This window comes from Scleropages formosus, chromosome 5 (assembly GCF_900964775.1).
Source record: "Scleropages formosus chromosome 5, fSclFor1.1, whole genome shotgun sequence".
Taxonomy (NCBI): domain Eukaryota; kingdom Metazoa; phylum Chordata; class Actinopteri; order Osteoglossiformes; family Osteoglossidae; genus Scleropages; species Scleropages formosus.
The window spans coordinates 29168145-29192018 of NC_041810.1; the positions used below are offsets into that span (position 1 = coordinate 29168145).

At 39.9% G+C, this 23874-nt stretch overlaps 1 protein-coding gene across 3 annotated transcripts in view; it reads right to left on the reverse strand.

Annotated features, from left to right (window-relative positions):
* fars2 (phenylalanyl-tRNA synthetase 2, mitochondrial) overlaps positions 1 to 23874 on the reverse strand; it is a 66162-nt gene that overhangs the window by 6574 nt on the left and 35714 nt on the right. For 2 of the 3 annotated variants that reach the window (XM_018765703.2, XM_018765702.2), the window contains exons 5-6: positions 18407 to 18567; positions 15016 to 15167 (exon numbers count right to left, since the gene is read on the reverse strand). In XM_018765703.2, the coding sequence (XP_018621219.1) occupies positions 15016 to 15167; positions 18407 to 18567 (313 nt within the window). The remainder of the gene's footprint in view (positions 1 to 15015; positions 15168 to 18406; positions 18568 to 23874) is intronic. The other variant, XM_018765704.2, reaches the window with a different exon arrangement.

Genomic DNA, 23874 nt, shown 5'->3' on the forward strand with positions numbered 1-23874 from the left:
AAAAACTACCTACGTAGTTCCAAAAGGTATTACCAGGAACTGAAAAATACATAGAAACAAATTTTGTCTTGTGTTATATTTTGAAGTTAATTTTATACCTTATGGGCAAACTCAGCTATGCAGTAGCGGGTAACAGAACGCGCAGACAGACAGAAGAACTACAGATGCATGGGGGTACCATGAAAATTGCACAGAGTTATAAGATATGAGCATCATTCAAACACTGGAAGCTGGACAACGCAAATGCGATTATTACATTCTGCAGCTGGAACAGCTATGAACCTCCGCACCCCCCGGCTGCCTCCTGTCCTCCTGGCAGCCATACGCCGAGCTGCCGTAAATCATTCACAAGAGCAGCGGCTCAACAAAACTGACCGAGTGAGATAATCCAAAATTTATAAAAAAAAAAAAAATGCGAGAATCACAACTTGGAAAAGATGAGTGGGGACAAGACTAAATAAAATGGGCTTCAGCATTTAGACTGCATTTTCAGCTGAATTATATATTTAGTGTAACTGTGTAAGCTTTAATAAAAACTGAATATAATTAGATATAATCTTGCACTATCCAGAATTTGCACCGTACAACTGATGGTGTTAACCTCAACTAATATTTGCTGCACAACCCCATGTGGATCTCACACAGTAAAGTACTTCACAGTATACTGCAGGAACTGAAATATTTGGAAGTACAAATCTGGGTGCTGGAATCCCAGCAGTACCAACCCAAAGGCAAATCAATATTGTGCATTTATTTATTGTTGTGATTTTGCTTGGGGCAGATTGATTATGGCAGCTTTAATTTATGTATTCTCAGCATATCGAGGAAATTTGGAGCTTTAATTTCCCAAAATTTGCATTGTTCCCATAGCACAATATAAACAGCAAGTTTACCTATCTTGACTTCACTGTTAACCACAAAAAGCTTTTAAACAGTTTCTAGTCATTTTAAGTTTTTTTTTAAAAAAAAAAACACCTTCCAGTAAAGGTGGCAACACAAGACTGGAAACCAGATGGTTGAAATTTTTTTTTGTAAAACCGTCTATTCCCTGTCTTGGACACGATCAACTAAGATTTTCCAGTCACGTGACATGAAGAACATATGTTGAGAAGGGGCCATAACCTTGTGTCAGACAAATAAATAGATGAAGAAAACAGGGATCGAATCCTAAAAAGACAGAGCTCCTGCCATTTCCCCCCCAAATTGCCAGTGCCGAACAGCGACAAATTAATTTGTCACCCTTCATGTTGTGTGTCGGAAGACAGTTAAGGACCTGTCATGGCCACTGATGAGATGACCACATTTCCGTGGTGAGACCGCGCCCTGTCACGGTTGACGGCCCCCAATAAGCACGTCGTACCAGACTCCAGCTGTGAAGAACCAACCAAGATGACCGACCTTTGGAGAGTAAAACCCTGCCATTAACTCAGCCTTGCCCTTAATGTTCTATTTATGGCTTCATTTCCATAGTAGTTAATGTTAACTTGATAATTTTTTCTTTTGTTATTTTCAGACTTCTAATTAAACATTTCCCAATCAATAAGTTCTTTGAGAACATTTTTGAGAAATTTTTTCTGCTTCTTTGCATTACACTTAATTAAGAATAATATTGAGTAACACTAAGTGAGTCAAAGTCAACAAAGACACAACCAGTCAAACTTAAGAAACAAGGTTATATCTCCAAGATCTCTGAGGATTACATTACTTTTCTTTCCTTTTACCTACAATATTACTGGAATCAAATGTATAACATTGTTCTCCTCTTAAATTCTGGCATTAATTCAGACATCAGTGGTTTTTGAACGTTTCTACTGCTAAAAACTAAACATTTGTGACCTTTAATTGAACAAATGTCATTTATGAATTATCCATTACATATAAAGCTTAAAAACTGCAGCTAATTTTTAAAATATATTTATGGCTGATGCCTAAATTAACCGACTTACTCTGCACATTAAGGCTTCGTTTTATTTAACTACAAGTGTCACTAAATCTAAAGCAATTCGGTTTTTAATTCCATAAACACTGAATTCATCGACGTTTTCGTTGCATGAGGCGTAGGGGCCAGCTCAACGTCTCGCTGCACGAGGCCCGTGTCCTCCAACAGACTCCCCCAGCAGAGGACCGGGGAACGTGTGGGGTGCCGTGATTCTGTTGCCTAGAATTGGAAGCGCCTACAGAGAAATCGATGAGGGCAGAGGGCAGCCCTGGGCCCGCTAGAGGCACACACAGACACGGAGGATCACACACCCTGGACACACTATCACTACCACTTCTCTGCGATTTGTACCTACATTGTCTCTATTAAATATCAATCAACCGAATATTCCCTAATTAACACCCCCGGGAGCGTTACATTTTGAGAAGGGCGTTAAATAGAGGTCAAAAATCGGTAAAAATCGGTCTTCAGTTTTGGTTCTGTACGGTAACATATATTCCCAAATCACTTTATTAGAGCATAGAGCACGTATGGTAAAAGTCTTATCGTTCCTGCGATGCCTGAAGCCTTTCGTCTAAGCCGCAAGTCGTCGAAACTTGCACGCGCTTGCTAGTATTTTCGGCAACGTTGACACCTTTGATCTCGCCGGCTGCGTTATGTCGCGAACGGCGTCAAATGTCCCCACGTGATCGTGTCGTTCTTGCTGGATTATTGATCGGCAATACATGTACTCGCTCGCACGTACGAGGGCGTCGCGTGTTGAAAAACACAGGTCTTACTCTGCATCTTTCAAGCTGGAAGTTACAGGACGTTCAGAGCGAAAATGAACGAACTGTACGATCGGTGGTTGTTTGAGGGAACCGCTGAAAAAACGGCCAAGGGTAACCGCAAGCTGCCCGCAAAATCGATAATGCCACAATGGAGAAAGGAATCCTGGGCATATATAACACCAGAAATTATACGCGAATCGTTTAAGAAGTGCGGCATTACGTCGGCGCTCGATGGCTCTGAAGACCATTTATTCCTCCGGTCGGATGAAGAACAAGAGGATTCAAAATTCAAAGGGTTAGAAAACGCGGTGGCAGCAAACGAGGTCATTTTGTTGGAACACAGTGACATTGACAGTGGTTCCGAGGACGTGTTCCGATTATGATAGCCCCGGCCAGACATTGTATGCATGTTCAGTTCGTTTTAAAGAATGGTGTTTAAAAGTTTGATGGACTTTTAAAAAGTTTTAAAGCTTATATTTGCCTTCACTTATATGGATACGGATACAATAAAACAGTGACGGACTTAGTCATAACGGGTGAGTGATTCCCCCCCCCAGAAACAGCTGGGCGGGCGTTAAAAAGGGTGGGGGCGTTAATAAGGGAATATTCGGTATCTATATATTTTTTTTGCTGTTCATGGTGGAACAGTGACAGAGCCGATGAATCACAGCTTCAGAACAGTGCGTTCAGATGCACGTTTAAATAGGTTCTTGTAACATAATTACTGTAATCATTCATAATGCTTGCAACCCCTCTCTGCTGAACTATTCATAACATATCATGTTGAATAAAGGAATAAATAAAATCGCATAGTCATTGATAATGATATTGCCTTTCAAGATAATTCTATGTGTTTTATCAAGTTTTAAACTGATAGGTAAGGCTTTCCTTTGCCTTTTCAACTGACTTCAGCACTTTAAAACTTTTGTTTGTTGCAGGGGTCTTAGGACAGCTGAGGTTTTGGGCTGAAAGATAAGTGACAAGATTTCTGAGAGATACTTGCCATCAAGCACAGAGCTACAAGACAGATGTGACCAGCATGAGACAACATGTCCAGCATGGGGGGAGGCGGCTCACCTTGTGCAGTGCCTGATGTCAACAAGGCATGTATTTTGAATTGAAATTTGTGGTCTTATAAGGTGTTTCCCGTGCGAGTTCATAGCTTGCTATGAGAATTTTAGGCTCCAGATTACATGGGCTCGTAAGCATAAACAACAACAACACGACCGTTAACGTGAGGGAAAAATTCATCAAAGGGGATAAAGTATCTTCACGAACATACAGCTCTTTTTCAGATTCAGTCTCAGATGAAACAACATGGATTGGAATGATTTTACAATGGTGAAACACCATGCTGAACTAAGGGCAGCGCACCAGCCAGCTCGTGTACGGAGAACAACCTGAACCTACCGGGTCATCAATGGCCGGGCTGTGAGAGAGAGAATACGTTCAGCTTTCTTGGCAGAAACATCTTTCGCTTACAGAAATGAGAATTCAGCATCAGCCTTGACTTAGAAATCTGCACTTCCGACGAACAAAGCTGCAGTTTCTATGACAACTGAGGTACTCTGGGATCAATAAGAAATTATACAACTTTAAAGAACTGTAACTGACATGTGACCACATTCTCAATAACTATGTTGTATGTTAACACAACTGACCAAGACACACACAGCTGGAACAATCATGTGCTCTGTGTCCAAGACGACTACTGCAGTCTCCCTTCTATTGCCTTCATCTGTGATGACCATACCAAACCGTAGGGTAAGAAACTGCCCAGAAATCCCTACCCACCTCCCAACTCCTCTAGGAAATTTCCCCTCTTCTGGAACAATGTCAATTATAGAAAAATATTAAAAAACAGAACTGTTGGATTCCAAAGCAGAGCAGAACACTTTACATATGATGGTAAGAAAAGAAGCAGTGTGAACCATATTCTCAACAGAATACATTCAAAGCAGCCTGACCCAAGGTGGTGCTTAAACAAACACATACAGCACAAACAGGACAACACAATCTGATCTTGTTAAGCCACGTGAAAAATGTCATTTTTACATCTGATGAGAACAGAAGATATAAAAACAAAAACCAGTGAGCATATATTTAGCTTTACCATGAAATTTTACATATCGCACATTAACAAACACCATATTCTTTAAATTCTTCAAACAAACTTACAGTTTCAACAGGTCTGCAAAGTAGCATTGACGCAGAGGCCGGAACATCACATCATATGAGTTTTATGACTAGGTCAACACTGGATGACTTTGCCACCCCTAAAACAAGCGGTGTGTGTCACCTTCCAGCCACTTTCAAATCGATTTATTTGTATTTATTCATTCAGCGAGCTTTTCTCCAAAGTGACTTGCAATGTTACGCTACTTAATTGTTTGCCCATTTATACAGCAGGGTAATTTTACTGGAACAAGATGTGAGCTGTGGAAGTAAGTTGAATTAAAGTGGTCCTACAGTCTGTGTTCGGTGATTTTTACAGCTCAATCAGGAAAAAAAAGCATTTACTCAGCTACAAACATATTTTAGAAAACAGATAAGAAAATATACATTTCACTGTATAAAAGAAAAAAAAGCTTAATTAGGAGGGACAGTAGGGAGCAGTCTGGAACTTTAAACTTTAAATGTTTTCTCTGTTTTCATCTGTTAAAAATCATTTTTAAATGTTTACTAGGTAACTGTTAAATGAGTTGTTTTTTGCACTGAATCAAATTCCTATCAACTGTGTCGACATGGCAATAAAGTGGTAATAAAATACGGAACCGAATTAAATTACAGGTGGAAATGTGTTATAGGTTTTATTATAGGCTGAAGATAAACTCTAACAGACAAATACATGGTACTATTTCTTCGGTTGTCTTGAGATCAGTCATTGATTCTGAAAACTTAAATTGCTTTCAAATTACTTTTTTTTAATTCCAGCACCTCATTGTTACGAAACAATTATCATAGGAGGTTTGCCACAGTTGGAAAATAAACATAGTTCTACCTGGATGTATCTCAGTGCAGAGACAGGAGGGGGGGAAAAGAAAAAGAAAAAAAAAAAAAAAAAAAAGTGTTCAATCAATCTTCTATTTGATGTAAATTATTGCGGAAAACCTTTATTTCATTCTAGGAGTGAAAGAATCGCTCTCTGTTTGAGGTCTACAAACTCTACAAACCCTACAACTCCTTCCGACGGTCACCCCCCGGTTTTCCATTCTCTTCTCTTTCTTCGACTCTTGCCGCCAAACTTCTTAGAAAACTTTTATTAGCAGCTTCAGCTAATCTGGGTTCAGTTTGCTAGTCAGACATTGTTGAAATATTCAAAAGGTTAATGCTGGACACTTTTTTTCCAAAGCAACATACAACCCATCAACACAGATGAAGACTTAGACGATATAAGAAATATGAGTCAGAGATGCAGACGCACGACTCTCGGTCAAAGATTGACTAATTGTACAGACTAACTACACCCACTGGAGATGTACAGAATATATTATTTTTAAATACCCCAAAACAGCACTTCTGCTGAAGAGAATATTTAATGCCATTAATCAGTTCTACACTGATAGGTGTTCAACCTACAAAAGCTGAATAAAAACTAAATTAAAGACAATCTTTTTTCCTCCTCAGCGGCAGTGGTTCTCAACCCTTGTCCTAGTGTAAACCTGTGTACTTCTTTATGCTTCATTGAGATTGACTGTAAGGTATACTCCAACCACATAAAACAAAGCAATGGTGAAGGACTCTTGTTGGTCTAATATACAAATATTATATAGGTATATACATATTATATATATTTTACATTTAATTATTTATCAGACGCTTTTCTCCAAAGCAACTTCCAATGAACTCTATGCAATAGTATTATCAGCCTACACACCTTATTCACCGTGGTGACTTACACTGCTAGATACACTACTTACACTGGGTCACTCATCAATACATCAGTGGAACACACACACTCTGTCACTCACATACTATGGGGGAACCTGAACAGCGTGTCTTTGGAGTGTGGGAGGAAACCAGAGCACCCGGAGGAGACCCATGCAGACACGGGGAGAACTTGCAAGCTCCACACAGACTGAGCTGGGATCGAAACCACATTCTCTCGCACCATCCAGGTGCTGTGAGACAGCAGTGCTACTCGCTGTGCCGCCGTGCCACCCTATGTGTTATTATATATATTAAATATAGGTGCCACAGGTACATTTGTGCTTATAAAACATATTTAACAGAACTTTCAAAAAAAGTGAATTCAACACGACTGATTAATAATGACTCCCCATATGGCTCAATCAGTGACTCAGTTTGCAGCAACAAAACAGAGTTATGCTGGGATCAAGGCTGAGAACCACAGGAGTGGAACACTCTTTAAAAAAAAAAAAAAAATAAAAAAATAAAAAAACGGCAGATGGTGTTAAAGGCTGTCAAAACCATCCCGGTACCGCATCAACATTTAGCGAACATCCACTCTGCCAAGCAGCACAAAGTGTAAGATGACTCAAGGAGCCCAGGGGAAGAGACGCCTTTCTTTCCGTCACTCTTCGGCTGCTGACACGTGGTCAGCGAATAACATTTCCACAGGACTGCACAGCAGAAGTTCATGTAGTTAATAAATTTCCTGTACTGTGTAGTGAAGAAGTACTTGCCCTGTTACAAGTTTCCTCTATTTTATCATATTTTCACATTAATTTTGATGACATCTGTTCTAGTGGTATATGAACTTAGCCTGAGAGAGAAAAAGTGACACCAATGCTGTTTTATGGCGTTTCCTTAGTGTGGAAGATAAAGAAATGAGGGCCGATAGTGTAGTAGCTAGAGCTGCTGCCTTTGCGTCCGAAGGTATCCGATTCAATCTCATCTACTGCAAGGTACTTACCCTAAATTGCGCCAGTAAAATTACCCAGCTGTGTAAATGGGTAAAAAAAATTGCAAACAGCTTAATGCTGTAAGTTTCTTTGGAGAAAAGTGTCTGCTAAATGAATAAATATAAATCACAGCTGTGAGGAAAGTAATCACCTCTTTATAATAATCAATGACTGCAACTGAGTGCAACTCAAGTGGCTGTGGATTAATTTTGTTCTACCCTTCCATGCAGAACTACTTTAGCTCAGCAACATATGAAGGTTTTTGAGCATGAACATCTCATATCAGGTCTGATAGGATTCAAACAGTTTATACTAATTACCCTTCAATTAGGCTAATTAGAGTTGGGGTGGCAAATTACACATTTTCACACGTGCAACTGAACATTTATCTTCCACACCACGGAAATGACATTAAAAACAATTTTTTTTATTAATAATGTTTTACTCTATTAGACTTCTATTCCTATAGAACTAGATTTCACAAGACATCTGAACAACTATAATGCCAGAAAGCTGAAAAATACAGAAAACTGGAAAATACTTTGTAACAGCGCCATACCTCATGCTCCTGTCTCCGTACAGTATCGACAGGATGTCTTTCAGGTCCTTACAGTACCACACCACGATGGACAGTTTAGGTTTTGTAGGTCTCACCTCTACAGGGATTACGAGGTCAGTCGAATGGGATGGTTGGAGCAGTATATGGTACCTAGCTATAAATGACTAATTGCTATAAATGTTACGGTAAATAGTAATTGCCAAACATCGCAGACAACTTGGGCAGCGTATCTGTTTGTTCGGAGAGACTGATGAAAAGATGCTTTGAGCGTTGAGACATACACAAAGATTTCCGCTGTCTGTTAGGCACGGATTTTAAAAGACAAGACTGCCAATTTCAGCTGCTAATGTATTGGAGGGAAAGCCACATAAAACTGCCAGTACTTCGTTCTCGTGATTTTGCCAGCGTTTATTGTTTTTAAAGTACTGTTTACCCTTGGCTCATAAGGAATGTGAACACTCATAGATCCAGCCTCGACTACCTAGCCTGTCTCAAGAGAGAAGCAAGGGACTTATAAAAGAGTCCTCCTTTCTAAAAACAGAAAACCCTCTTCTCCAGCAGACCCAATTAAAGTCACATCTATACCAACTTTCGCCCTCCAACACAGCAGCAACAGCAGCAGAAACCAAACAACAGAGGAGAAAACTCTAGATGAAACAGGAATGGAGAAACATCTCCCTTACGGAAGCAGAATGCTGTTTTTGAAACCCTGAAGAGAAAACTCAGCACTTCTTAGGAGGCAGCTTTCCAAGGAGAGGAAGAACTTCCTAGGCCACACCTCCTAGGAGGCACTCTTATGGGGGCACAGTCAATGTTGCAAGAGAGGAAAAATAATTTCAGAACCAGATGGGATGGAAGGAGAAGGCAAGTCGCTCAATTAGATCAATGAAAGACTCAGTAAAACCATTAGCGTTGAAGTAACTGAGATGTCCGTTCATAATTTTGAAGCACGATTCAGATCAAAAGTTTATCCCTTTCATTTCCATGTCATCGCCAGGTCCTGGAGTGACTTGTAAGCGTTATCAGAAAAACCCATGTTCCATCTTGATGCTCTACAAAACATTCAGTATTCAACCACGGAATCCTAATAAGTAATCATGTGTCACAGAATAAGACATCTCAAAGTTTCATTCCTAACACAGAGAGATAACCTAACTGCTCATTTCCCCCAAGAATCTCACCATCAACAGCTATATGGAAACCGGTTTCATTTTGTGCTTGAAGAAGTTCACCCAACCGAAAGAGAAGTTAAAATCCACAAGGTGAGAGTTTTCAAACGGAGGCGCCAAGGTCAACGCTGCGTCATTTTCCGAGTGAACTTCTACTTCCCACCTGGGTGCCCATGCACACCGGGCTTCTGCTCTTGGGACCCTCAGGCATGTTATTCTCTCCCAGATGATGTTTCATTTGATCGAGAAGCCTTGATATTCCGATATTCTCTACCATTTCCACCACTGCTTGTACAACATCAGTCTTTCTGGCGTTCCTTTTAAAACCGTCAAGTCAAGTCTGCCATGACATAATTGGAGATCCTATAAACCTGGCAGTGTATTTATAAAACATAAAAACATACCTTCTGCAAATGTTTAATTGATCACCAAATCCCTGCATCAAAGGGACATGAATGGCTTAAACTCACCCACCAACACCAAATCAGCGTTCAAGAAACCTGTATCCTTCTCCATCAAGGGCAAAGCCCTACGTGATGATGAAAGGGCCTTTAAAGGAAGGTCTCTTCAATAATACATGAACACATTCAATGAATTTTTAAACCTCACATTGATCACACAGTATCCTACATGGGGAGAGCCATTTCACTATATCCTTCTACCAGATCCTTGGCAGCCAGCACACAACAGCTTCAGGTGAGCTTACTATATGTTAAAAGGCCAGGAGTGGACTGGCAATTTCCGCCAAATTAAATTCCAATTGGGGTTAATTTGTTCTTGGACAATATAAAGAATAAGATAATATAGCATAAAAATATTGTGGAAAAGATCAATGCCTGTGTCTTTCACTCTGCTGTTAGAGATGTTATGCCGCAACAGTAAAAAAGTTTCATTCCACATCCTGCTGTAGTACCACAAACAAGGTACTTACCCTGAGTACAGTAAAAATTTCCCTGCTCTGTACACAAGCAAATCATTGCAAGTAGCTTATGATTCCAAGTCACTTCAGATAAAAATGCCACTTAAATAAATTAGTAATAATAATGCTGTTTGAACAATATATATACAGAAACGTAGAGTATGTACATACTGTACATGTTTGTATGTGAAGAAACATAAGTAGATAAACAAGTCTGTTCAATTAATAGACAGATAATAAAATAAGCAAGTATATTTACACAAGTGAAGTGAGGTGGATTGAGAGGGCACAAGTACTTCAGCTGTGATTTACATTTACCTTAAGTGTTGCGACTGGCTGATGTACTGTCTGATGTGAAGCTGGAAGTGTATACAGTGGTTACTTTTATGCGAGAAGCATAGTGTCCGCATGCTTTGCGGAGTGAGACACACCAGGCAGTGAATAAAATACCCATTTTGGGAGTAAAATAACTGCTTTACGCAAAAAAATAAGCCGCTTCTATGGAAAAGAGCATATATTTTCATAAGCCATTGCAGCAGTTTTTCATTGCACGAAACTCAGTTATAAGAGGGAGGGGTGTATTATTCTTTCTTGGCCCAGAAAATGCCATCAATGACATATAAAGTCGATAACAGCACAGCGTACATTGACAATTCAATCTCTTTGTACCGATGATGTGTGAGGAAAGGGAACAAACAGGTGAAATTGTCCAGGAAATTCGAAATATAATAGGTAGCAATGCCATAACACTGCTTCAGTCAGACAACAGATTAATGACATGTTGCGTTTTCTCAGTGTTGCGCAGAGACAAGCCACAAAAAAAAAAAAAAACAAAGCATAACATAAGCTTGGCAATAGGAGGCCCTGTTCACATACTTTGTCTCCAATGTATGTTTTCCCCACTGTCCCATATTTTAACCTTTATTTTTCTGTCTAAGCAGGCTTCAACTGGCCCGATGCACTGAAAAGCCTTTGACAAACAAGAAGGGTCATGCACATGGTAAATGTAGCCTTTTCATTTTGCATCATTTGACAATTTAAACTCTCTGTGGGATCTTAAGTGATATTCCTAAATATACAGTATCTCATTATAGAGAAACGACACAACCGCCCAAAAGAAAAAGTGTTTATTACCAGCTGTCAGTGAGGAAATAATATAGCTGTTGATAAAAAATATAATACATATCTACGCAGAAACAATTCACCTATGGAACAATGATATACAGATACACCTTTGGTGTTCATGAACTATCCTTTAAAAGATGGTGCCAACGCTTTAGGTCTTTCTCATAAATCTCAATAGTCATAACAGGTGCAACGCTCAAATTTTCAAGCAGTGAAGTATGATAAAGTCTAATTTCATTCTTCTGCTGCCGCCGTACTAAGACAGCCATAACAGACATAACGCCTCCTCCGTTAGTTCACGTTGGCAAAAACTGCTTAGAATAAAGCACCAATAAACAGACCAGTTCCCCCAACTATAAATAGCCTGGTTGCAGAAGCCATAAGTTGCTTGTGGAAAAACGGTGTGAATAAATTTGAGCGCGTCTCCCTTCTTCACGCCTCCCTTCTCTTCATTCATGTCTTCCAGAACTTTTCACACCACCGCACAACTGCAAGGTGCATGCAACACCAACTTACTCCACAGCTCCGGGAACAGATGTGACAGCTGCAGAAAAATGGACCCCTTAACCACTCGTACATATAACAGAAGAGAGCATCTGCAAAGCCCTTAGCTTGGAAGAACACCACTTCATTTGTTACCTTCACAATTAATTTTAACCCTGCTTTTTGTTTGACCAAAATGTTTTTTTAACCAGAAAAAAAAATAAACAAACATATGAGGGCCAGAAAAAGGTAAAACACAAGTCTGTACTAATTCAGTATTCAATGCTGAGCAGATTAACATTCACCATTTAGAGCATGGACAATATTAACTATACTGCAGCCTCATTACACATCTATCAAAATCCTATTCCATAATGAAGTCAAAATCCCGTATTATAAAGAAGTCAAAATCTGCTACCATAATAAAGTCAAAATCCAGTACCGAAATGCTACATCTTCATGATGTCGACCTGCATGACAGTCAATCAATCAAAGTAACCCACTTTGTATTCAGCAATAATAAAAAAAAACAATGTCAACAGCAGGAAAACTGAGGCTTTTTCAATATTTATTTCCATCCAAACATGGATGGAAATAAATCCATTGCGTAGACCTTGAACCTGTAGAGAAGGGCTGCAAAATCAGCTCATAGCCAGCATGGTTTTCATGGTAAAGGAGGGTATAAACACACCCAGGGCTGGGGCTGGATTCAAACCTACACCTGAACACACATTGCAGGAGTTGTGAGGCACCAGTGCTACCAGCCTACCAGCCACCTCCCAAAAATTTGCAATGCATTATTAATGTCTAATAGTAAGTCAAACACAAGAGGCAGGAAAATCAGACTGTTTGAAGTTCTGTTTTGACCTTTTTAAAACACCTTTTGGAGAGTACGTCAGAGGTTACTCATGCAATTTATTTTTTTCCTGAAAGCATTTTTGGCTAGATGATGATGATAATCCGAGAGGGTGTGTAGGGGTATAATGGGGACTGGCTTATGAGGGCAGTGATAATGGATTTTTAATGCCATGCAGATGGTTCTGCTTCCTTCTTAGAGAATTCTTTCTTCATATATCTAATGTCTTCTGAGACGCACTAATTTTTCCCGTCTCGTGTTTCGTAAAATCCTCCATTTAGATAAACAGAAAAGGTATTAATTCAATTACTCAAACTTAGCACATTACAGCAAACGAACGCAGAAAAATTCACAAAAAAATGTATCTTCCTCCAGCGAAACGGATGAATTAATTAAAACGCGCTGCATCTGAAAAAAAGAATACAAATCAAAACTTAAGAGCATATCTACGGCAGACAAAAGGCGAGTAAAATCGATGTTTCTCAAGGTCACGCGTGAACTGTGCGGGGAATGTGAAATATAATACAAAACAATACAATAAAGCAAGCTGTGATACCCTAGTGTGGCCATTAAGTGTGCAGTATTTATGGCTGTCATTAACGGAGAGAGCAATGAGAAGACTCTGATAAAAGATTAAGCACGAGGCTGAAGTGCAATGTTGGTGTTTCTTGCAAAATGCAACTTTCTTTTAACGACTGCCCTTAATAGGTCCCGGCGAACAGTGCGCTGCACTTCTTCAGGATGCACCTCGTACATCTTTATCAACGGCCTTTCAACGGGAGAGGCGCAGATGGCCGCACAAAGGACCGGGGGGGACGCGAAAAACCTTCATTCTTCATCGCAACAAAAGGGGGGTAAATGATTAGGATGGCTGAGCCTCACTCTTAAAAATGATCGGTCATATTTGGACAAAGCACAAGCCACGCGTGTATTTCTGTGTCGGGAATGTATTGTGCTATTTGGTGCCACATATATGCCATACTGTGGAAGAAAAAGATGGGCCAGATCTGATGGAGCACTGCACCCATGGCGAGGTGCGACGGGAGGAAAAAGCCCTCGGTAAAGGATACACAAAAGCACGACTCCTGACTCTGACAGTGCAACATCATCTCCTTTGTTGGGAAGCATTAAAAAAAAAAAAAAAAAAAAGGGGGGGGAAAGGAAGCTTTCCACTTCCATTCTGGAGCTGTCTTTTATGGCTCCAAGTGAGAAGAACAATGTTTTACCACGTTTACAAGAAAGACAGCCCGAGACTCCATTCGTTCGAATCGTCGCAGCCCCACCGTTAAGTCCGTCCATTTAAAACGTCGCTACTGATGAAACACAACACAAACGTGGCAGCTAAGTGACCACATGTATTCTTCATGGTCCTAAGGCTGTTAACATGTCTTATGTCCAAACTAGAAACATTGGAAAAAGAAATTCCAAATTCTTCAGATTGATCCAGGATGATGGAATTTACTTTATTTACCTTCATCTAACATTTATTTACCTATCAGTAAAAACACCAAAAGAAGTACAGTTCATCTGCCCACAAATGGACAGACCTCAGGTGACCGGATATAGAATGACTGGACCAGTCCAGCACGTCACAACATTTTTTTCAAAAATCATTTTCTATATATATATTTTCGAGAATTTCAAAAAAATAAAAAAAGGAAATGGAAAAAAGAAAATTGGCAACGTGGAACACAAACTACCAGAAATTACTTTTCAGTATTTGAAGTAATTTACTTGTAAATTAAAAGTAATTAACTTTTAATAATAAGACTAAAAGTATTTTTTATAATTGCAGATTTGCTAAGGAAGTGTGCTATGCGCCATCTTCCAACATGGTATCATTATCATCAATGATGATAGTACATTTTCTCTTGAGTAGTTGGTTAATCAACTAAACGAAACTCAAACTGTACAAAAAAACTCACATATTTTCAAGCATACAACTGAGTACATGTCAAATAAATTATTTTATTTATGTATAACAAGATGATTACTGTCATATCAAAATGATTAAAAATGAATCACATATGTGATACACTGGAACGACATGTCAGTGGACCCCCATATATTAGTCTGATCATGTGAGGATGATTTGTACAGTATGAAAGTATGAAGAAACTACTAAAGTACGGTATGAAGTATGAAAATGTATAATTTGAGTGGACCTCATTAACTGAGGTGATTAAATGTAATTTTGTAAACATGCATGTTCTGCTACTGATATGCCATGATTGTTATTGGCAAAATAATTAAAAATTATTTAAAATTCTACGTAACATTCAAAGCCCCCTAAATAAGACGGGATTAATGAGTACATGGTGGAATCTTACTTTGGATGCGTAAACTGGTCCACCAGAGACACCTTCTCCACCAGATCCCCTCCAACTGTCCTCACGAGGTCATAGAAGTCATTTTCTCCGTATCCCTCGGTGGGTAACCAGAACGAGATGTCATTTGTCAGCGGAGGGTATTTACTCAGGGGCTATAAAGGGAAAAGAGACATTTAGTCGAAACAAAGAACCGAGACCCTGGAAGACAAGGAGAGAAAATAACGGAGGAAGAGTTTCTCAAAAAATCATCTCATATTAAAAACAAAGACAAAGTGATAATTGCAGCACGTGACCTGCATATTTCTTTCATTTTATTTCTTTATCAGCCTCTGAACCATTGTTTGATATTGTCTGTACATTTGGTTCTCCCAAAATAGGCGTCACATACAGATTTCACTTTATGAGGCTCAGTCTCATTAGAAGCCGCGCGAATAGACGACGGCTCTGGCGCTGCAGGTAGACTCACTCCCTACAGATTGGGGGCGAGTTATTTGCAAAAAGTGCAAGGGTGCCAATATTTTTGGCCACCACTGTGTGCGTCTGTGGAGAGGAGGTTTATGGAAAAGGCAGCGGAGGCACAGAGGAGGTTCTACAAAGAAAAGTGGGGAGAAATGAAAGACTGGAGGCAGTGAGGAGCCCAGCCATGAAGGAACCTGCAAGTCAGGTTGAGTGTCTTCTGCTGTAATGGGGAACAAGTGGAGTAGTGTGTGTATAGTGAGGGACAAGCAGAAGGATTTGGGGTTAGATTGAGAGACTGACTGCAAATGCAGGAAGACTTGTCCAAAGGGACTTGTTGTAACCCAGCTTGTAGAGAGCAAGGGATTGGGCACCAAGTAGGGTGATATGGTCAAGTGAGAAAGAAGTATATTTGAACAAAATTATAAACACAATGATATAAGGTTTTGTTTCATACAAGAGCCTCCTCCACTGCCCTTCTTAAAGTACTCGCACATACATGAAGCTTTACTTTGTAGAGCCTCAAGAACCAGTGCTGGGTCCTCTTTCAGTCTGCTTTTACATTAATTTCTTGAGTACACTCATATCCTCCCATAGCTTCTCCTACCACCTCTGTGCAGATGATGCACAGCTCTTCCTTTGAGTTCCATCCTTAAATCCTCAGGTGTTGGAACAGATATCCAAGTGCCTCTCAGCCACCTCCTCTCCCACAAATGGTCATCATCTCAAACTCTGCCACTCAAAATGAAACATCCTGTGCCTACCATCTGTTTCTCTTTATAAAACTTATTGGTTAATGTTTATCTGGAAAACACCCTTTCAGCAACACTTACTGTGAAGAACATGGGTGTGACCCCTCAAGTAATTTTTCAGACTGCTCTTTGCCCTCTTTCAGACTCATCATCTCTCTTGGTTGAACTACAGCAAACCCCTGTTGGCAAGGCTCCCAATTCTGCTGCATGTCCTCTCCGACAAATTCAGAGTACTGCTGGCCATCTGGTGTTCTCAGGCTCTTCCATTCTACACTTGCAGTACTGCCCTTCTTTAGTCTCTCAGCTGGCTTCCTACTGCTGTGAGGATGCAGTTCAAGATGCTGGTGCTGACCAACAGCTCTCTACCATAGATCCCCTCCTCAGAAGGATGGCTCATTCGAACTCCTGGGTGTAGGATGAGTTTCCGCTTAATATCAGATCAGTTCACAGGGTCTTGACTTTCAGGTGTCTCTTGAAGACCGACCTCTTCACAAGACAACGTGAGCCTGCCTAATGTCAACTCTAGTCTGACCTTTGACGTGACAGGCTTTAGCTAACACGTCAGTCTTACTGTGTTCTTGTTAATAAACTGACCCTGTAAAACAAAAAGTTTATTGTTGATCGTGGGATAACCGTAGTATTGTAATACAAAGACTGCATACCTCTGTGTGCTTAAAAGCACTTAAGAGCAGTGAACTGGGATTTTCCTGAAAATATTAGTCGCCTTAAACAGAAGCACCTTCTGAATAAACTGAACACATCAGTTTAATAACCCCCACATGAATTCAGATGCTGTGAGAAGCGATACATTCTGACACCCCATAACTTACTACAACAACTTAGAAGAAATAAATTATAGTTCCTACTGATATTCTGAAGGTCCTTTCTCATGTTACACAATTTACATGGATAATGGGCAAATCCACATCCGAATGTTTTATATTTTCCTCTCTTCTAACAGAAATACAAATATTTACAACAAATACTCTTCTTTCAATAAAAATTCTGAGTAATGATGGGAGAGCACACCTGAAGCTTGAACAGGGGGTTGAGCACCCAAGCCCTTCATTGATTCTTTTACCAGAAGTTAAGCGTGTCTTTTCACTTTTTCTTTTAAAAAAAAAAATAAAGTAAGGAAGTCAGTATCCTTCACATATATTAAGAAATTAATCTTGTCACATCTTGCCCACAATACTGGCAATTACTGACTGAACTTCTTAATTAAACATCCTTCAACCATCTGAAAGACTGCAATAGTCTGAAACAGTCTTCAGAACATCTATCTATAAAACACATACTACTCCTGATCTGGTAACAGAACTTACTGCTCTTCCTGCAGAGCTCAAAGTCCCTAAACTAGCAAGCTTGAGCTTCACACCCATCACATAGTGTAACTGTTTGGGACACAGACGCATGGCCTGAAGATCACCACTTAGGTCACCCTCTTGGAACCGTTAGCTTGGTATTACACTTCAGTTACACCAGTAAAATAAAGCTGGGCTGGTTAAAAGTATGAGTAAAGCAATGATTTTGATTCCCATCTATTCCCCCAGTGTCATATTCTGTGCTTACACTCAACATGGTTCAACAGCTTATTGCTCGGACATCTGTGTAGTTACAGCTGTAGGCTTATAACCACACCACTGGTGCCTGTCATATGGGGTCAAAGCCCAGCAACTCAATGACAGGCTAATCAATCAATGACACGTTTGTTGGGTCATTGTTCCAGAATTTCCGATACTGCCTTGAGCAACAGCGCTTTGGAGGGACTCGGCTGGAGAACTGTGATGTTACTAGTGTAAACAATGGCTTCATGACTGCAGAGCACGTTGAAGGGCGATGCCAGCCCAAAATCTCTCGTGAGCACGGGAGAGCATAAACTGACAGCTCCTTAGCAGAGAGTGACATGGCTATTAATGCAAAGCTAAAGAACTGCAGCAGAAAACAGACCTTCCAGCTTCCAGAGAAAAAGAGATTGATGCTTAATCATTTCTTTTCGCACAATCTACCCGTGAAAAGCATTTGCGCTGAGGATGAAGATGTGATGCGGAAAGTTAAAAGGTAAGAACTGTGAAGCATCACAAAGAGTATGTGATGAGCAATGATAAATTCATACATGAAATAAAAAGTGCACAACTAGGAAGCTAGCTGTAAAAAAATATCTGCCGTGAGGATTCAGGTACCTGAAAGGTGACAGGGTCATCTATGTGGGCCAAACGGAACTGCTTGAGGAAGCGCTCGTCTTGACTCCAGAAGAGGCGGATGTCGGGGATGCCGTAGAGAACCATGGCCAGCCGCTCAAGGCCCAGCCCGAAAGCCCAGCCCATCTTGTCCTCCACTCCGGCTGCAATGGAGACAGTTGTGTGCATTAAAAGCTAAGCTTAGCCATAGTCATCTTCACGCCCGGTTCAGCTGACATGTAGTACACTTGGTGGACACTTCGAACCAAAAGCTGTCAGGTTTTATGAGCCACATGTGAACTCGGTGAAGAATATGAGCGCACATAAATCTGAACACCCCATACAAAGACACAAAGGAATGGTTTTCAGGGCATCATCAGGAAGTCTGATCAGTCGTTCAAAGCAAAAAGATTTTCTACAGTTTGGTTTACAATGCTGAAATTCAAATTTCCAAGCTACCATGGGACCTTTTACCACGCTCAGCTAAAGTCTGGAACGAAACTTTTGACCGCGTGCATCTCGTGGCCACAAAGTGGCCAAAATGACCATTTTCACTACCCTCCAAAGATCACGTGAAATCCAGCACACCGGCTCACCTCAGCATTGCTCACCTGTGTTTTCAGTCATTACTTTACTAATTACTTGTAGTGAAATCTTTTAAACACTCTTAAAAAGTCAAAACTAAAGAAATTACACAGGGACAAGAAATTCAAATGTCAGGGCTTGGGTACTTAGGAAAGATACCGCAGAGCAGAGGTAAATGGAATCATTAATTCTACGCATCGTTTCCAAGGCTAGAGGGATCACAGAAAGTTATTAATGGGACAAACGTCTATATGTATTTCCATATGAGTGACAGGAGGATGAAATTGGAAAAGGTTTGTTGTGGCTGAGGTCCCTGACTTTGCGCAGTCATCATCATCTGTGTAATGACTATAATGACTAATTGCTTGAGCTAACGTGACCCCAAGGCTAAACGGAAGTGGGCTCTTCTATGTGCACACACCTTGAATAGGTAAGATATCTGTTTTATATGTTAATGAGGGTTGGACATGAGGTCTGGACTGCACGAGCACAGCTAACCTTGAGCGTTCCCCAAATACAAGAGGATAAATTGCACTTAAATGCATTTCTCTGCTGCAGATTACTGCACGACTGTGGAGATCCATGGCCTGCTTTGCCAATAATTAAAAAATGAAAGTAAAATTAAAAGAATGCAAGCAATTAACAAAAAAAAACTGATTTTATTTTGTATGTTGACTTTTTATTCCTTTAACAGAAGAAAGACGTTAACCGGTGCAAATGACCCTTACATTCAGAGCTTCATTAGTTTATCGTTCCTTGTCATTTCCACTTTAAAATCATAAATGCTACAGTTAGAACATTTAACAAAGGGATAAAGTAACTGAGAAGTACATTTGGGTCACTCAACTTCTAAGGAAATGGTAGTGGCATCTTAGCAACTTCTCCAAGGTTTGAATTGTCAAACAAACCTATCAATATTGCTGTCCCTACAAGGGGTGGTTTAAATATTTACAAATAAAGCATTTTACAGATAACATCATCAAAAGCAAAATTTAACAGACTTCCCTGTGAAAATGGTAGACCTTTTGCTCACTTTCAAACATTTCACTTCTAATTTACTATACTGAATTTACCGTGTATGCATTCCAATAGCCTCAGGCTCCCAGTGATTAGTCTTCCCGGGCATTCATTAATATGTGAGGAAGGGTTATTAAATACTCCAAACACTGCACAGCATTGCATCAGGGTAAAAATAAATCAAACAAATTATGATCTCGCAAATAACATCTTTTTTCCCCGTTTGCAAACAAATCATATTAGCTACATATGAGAAATTCACTGGTCGTAGGATGATGAATTTGAGTTAAATGAAATAATTCATACCTCTTCTTAACTTATACTTTCATACAACATTGTTAATTTCTAGCTAATTATGATGCATATTGCAGATAGTGTATATTCTGAGGCACATTAAAAACGTGATTTGTTAAAATGGTCATCTTAATTAGCCTTTCTTCAAATCTTGTTTACAAGTTTGTTGATCTCTGTCATTTTAATTAGTATTGGAACTTATTTATCAAGAATTCCCTAAAGAGAACCATGCAGCAGGTGTTTAAATCTCAATTTATGTACTATAAAGTATAAATGTACACAGCCTCAACACAGGGTCACGGCAAACAGTGGAAATTCGTTTTTTGGAAGATTTTCCAGTCTAATAACAGTCGGCTAGAACAAATTCATCACAGCGGTGAAAATTCCATAACGGACGTGTGAATGTTAAATATTGCATCAGATATCGAACAGCAATTCTGTACTGTACAGTACATTCAATTCTGGGAAATATACGAATGCAGTACAGCAGCAATACCATATATTTCAATTTCTGAGTTCAAACAAAAACCCGGGCACAAGTAACAATACCTCCCCATTTTGGGAGAGAATTTAAAAGGACAAAAAAAAAAAAAAAAAACAGTCTGACCTTGATAAAACATTCAGACTTTGTTAGGGGACTGCAGTGCAGCACAGTAGACAGTCAGATCATTGATCCTCTTAAATATTTAAGTGCCATTACCTATCCCATATCAGTTCTTCTTTCACTGGAACTGGAGACACCTATCGAATCTATCGAGTACTTATTTCTACCATTTAATCTCACATGAGCTAATTAACCAGCAAATGTTTCCATTTAAGTCACTATTCATTTTTGTTAAATACACTTAAAATCTTTTTTTTTTTTTTTTTTTTTTTAATTTCAGCAAGAACCATATCAATTTTTTTTTTTAAATCATTACCAAGACTGTCTGCATCAGCCAAACTAACTTTTCTTTCTGTCCAAACTTCTACATTTTTCTGTCCCAATATTTTATTAAACATTTACATTTATTCATTTAGCTGGCGCTTTTCTCCAAAGTGACTTGCAATATTAAGCTACATACAATTATTTACCCATTTATACAGCTGGGAATTTTACTGGAGCCATTAAGGGTAGGTACCTGGCTCAAAGGTACTACAGCTGGAGGTGAGACTCAAACCTGCAACCTTTTGGTCCAAAGGGAGTACCTATAACCACTACACTACCGTGTGATGACGTCTTATGACATATGGTTATAATCTGCCTCCCATGATATGGCTCAATGCCACGTGATGCAGTAAACATACCCTTTTCCCTCTGATTTAGGTATTTAATGTAAAGTGTAGCATGCTGTAGGAGGCACGGTGGCGCGGCGGGTTTGACCGGGTCCCACTCTCTGGCGGGTCTGTCGTTTAAGTCCTGCTCGGGTTGCCTTGCGACAGACTGGCGTCCCGTCCTGGGTGTGTCCTCCCCTCCTTCAGCCTTACGCCCGTGTTTCCGGGTTAGGTTCCGGTTCGCTGTGAGCCCACTTGGGACAAGTGGTTTCAGAAAGTGTGTGTGTGGCGTGCTGTATGTTGAAAAACATTGCCCCTTGTAGTCAACTGCCAAGAGCACTTCCTATCGGAGATGATCAACCGAAACCTTGATCTCTTTGTGATTTCATGCAGCGTGTTTCTGCAACCTGAAAGGAAGGGTTGGGGGTGTTCAGTTATTAAGCTGCAAAGAACATGAGAACGTTTCCAGTGACAGAGATGAAGGCTTTCAAAGCATGAATGGAAAAAGAAGCTGTGGTCTATCAAGCTTTGCTAGGAGAGCAGTGCAATGAAACCCCAACAGACCCAGCTTTGAAAAAGTCATAGCTATTTGTTTTCCTGAGCACAACCAGCCTTTTATCTTAGATTCTTATTTCATCTTCTCCAGCCAAGGTCATCTGATACAAGCAGGCAGTTAACAATAATCCAACATCAGCAACCACACTTGGACCTGTGCAGCACTGCGGTCCTAGAAACACTTATTTCATACAGAAGGACCACGACAAATGTGTCTTTTCATTGCTGCAGAACACACAATACTGTAATGGAAAAGATATGTACCAGTATTTTCTATAAATATTTATTATAAACACAATTACTAAATAAAAACAACAAAATAAGACCCCCCCCCCCCATTATTTTTTCATACAGTGTGCATCTACAAATAGATCTGTGGAGTAAAAGGTTTTTACAGCGAGACAGTTAAACATGGAATGTACTCACTTTTTATTATTTCAAATTATTATCATTACTATTTACTCTCTATTGTGTTACGATTTACACAAAATTTTTCTTTATTATATAATTCGCTATTACATGGTATTGATTTATGTCGCAAGGGAGGGAACTCTCATTTGATGTGACAGCACCAAGGCACGTATATTGACGTGAAATGTCTGATTTCATAAGGCGTTTCTCACATGTGAGAGCTGACAACTGAAATATTACGGTACAAATGAAATTTACCTTTAAGTCTGATTCTTTTGTTAAAGGGGTCTTTGGAATACAAAGGCCACCTTCACATACAGTCCCCTTGTTGGTTGAAATACGAGATTCTGACTGCAAAATTTTCACTGCACCATAATGTCCTATTGTGAAAATGACACAATGTAAAACTGTATTATTTAGATTTTTTTTTTTTTTTTTTTTTTGCATTTTCCATTCAGTTTTGTTAGATCAATCACACGCTTGGCATTAGTTTGTACTGTATGTCAGTTTTCAGAAAAATATTTCACATTCTTGAAATTAGCAAATTTTGGCACCGGGTTCCAAGAATCGAATATTCCAGGACCACTTAGTATCTTATACTGTCCTGAATGTTCCAGTGCCTTCTAGAATCTTCCGGTGGCTGTAAAGTACCAAACTAAAACTGACACTCTAGAAGAACGAGTGGTATTTTTGTAATCGGTAAACTAATCATAATCCACGCAAAAATAGTCATAAACTAAGAACTTTGAAAAGTTTTGTCGCGCTGCGCTATTTTTCCGAGACGATGCAAAACCCAACAAGAGACCAGTCACCATATAGCGCATCTCCTGACATCCTTGCTAATGAAGCTGCACAGAAGAGAACGTGCACCCAGCCACACACTGTGGAGTAAACTCTTTCATATAAAGTTCGCCCCTTTTTCGTACTTCTGTCTACGTCTGAATGAAACTCCGCGGGCGTCTCCACCATCCAGCTCACTTTCATCTTTCATTCATTCCTGCTCAGGCAAGCGCAGCGGCACGGAACAACACACGAACAAATTTTTTACTCTGACCCCTGGGCGTGGCTGTCTACAACCCAGACAATTAGGGATGCATTGGCAAGGGGATGAGGGCCCACCGGGGCTGGGGGGGGGTCTCCAGAAAGAGATGAAGGGGAAGCACTTGGATTAGTCGCAGACATGCTAACTCCAATCGGCCCCCATTGAAAAAAAGAAAAAAAAAAAAAGCTGTGTGATTAAAAACCACACACTGGAAAGAAACATCTTTGGTGGGATTAAGGTTGCCACCTGAAGCAGCCCCAGCTGGTGTCCCTTGGCTTCTCCATCCCCTGTGCCCCCAGGGCCTCGAGAGGTC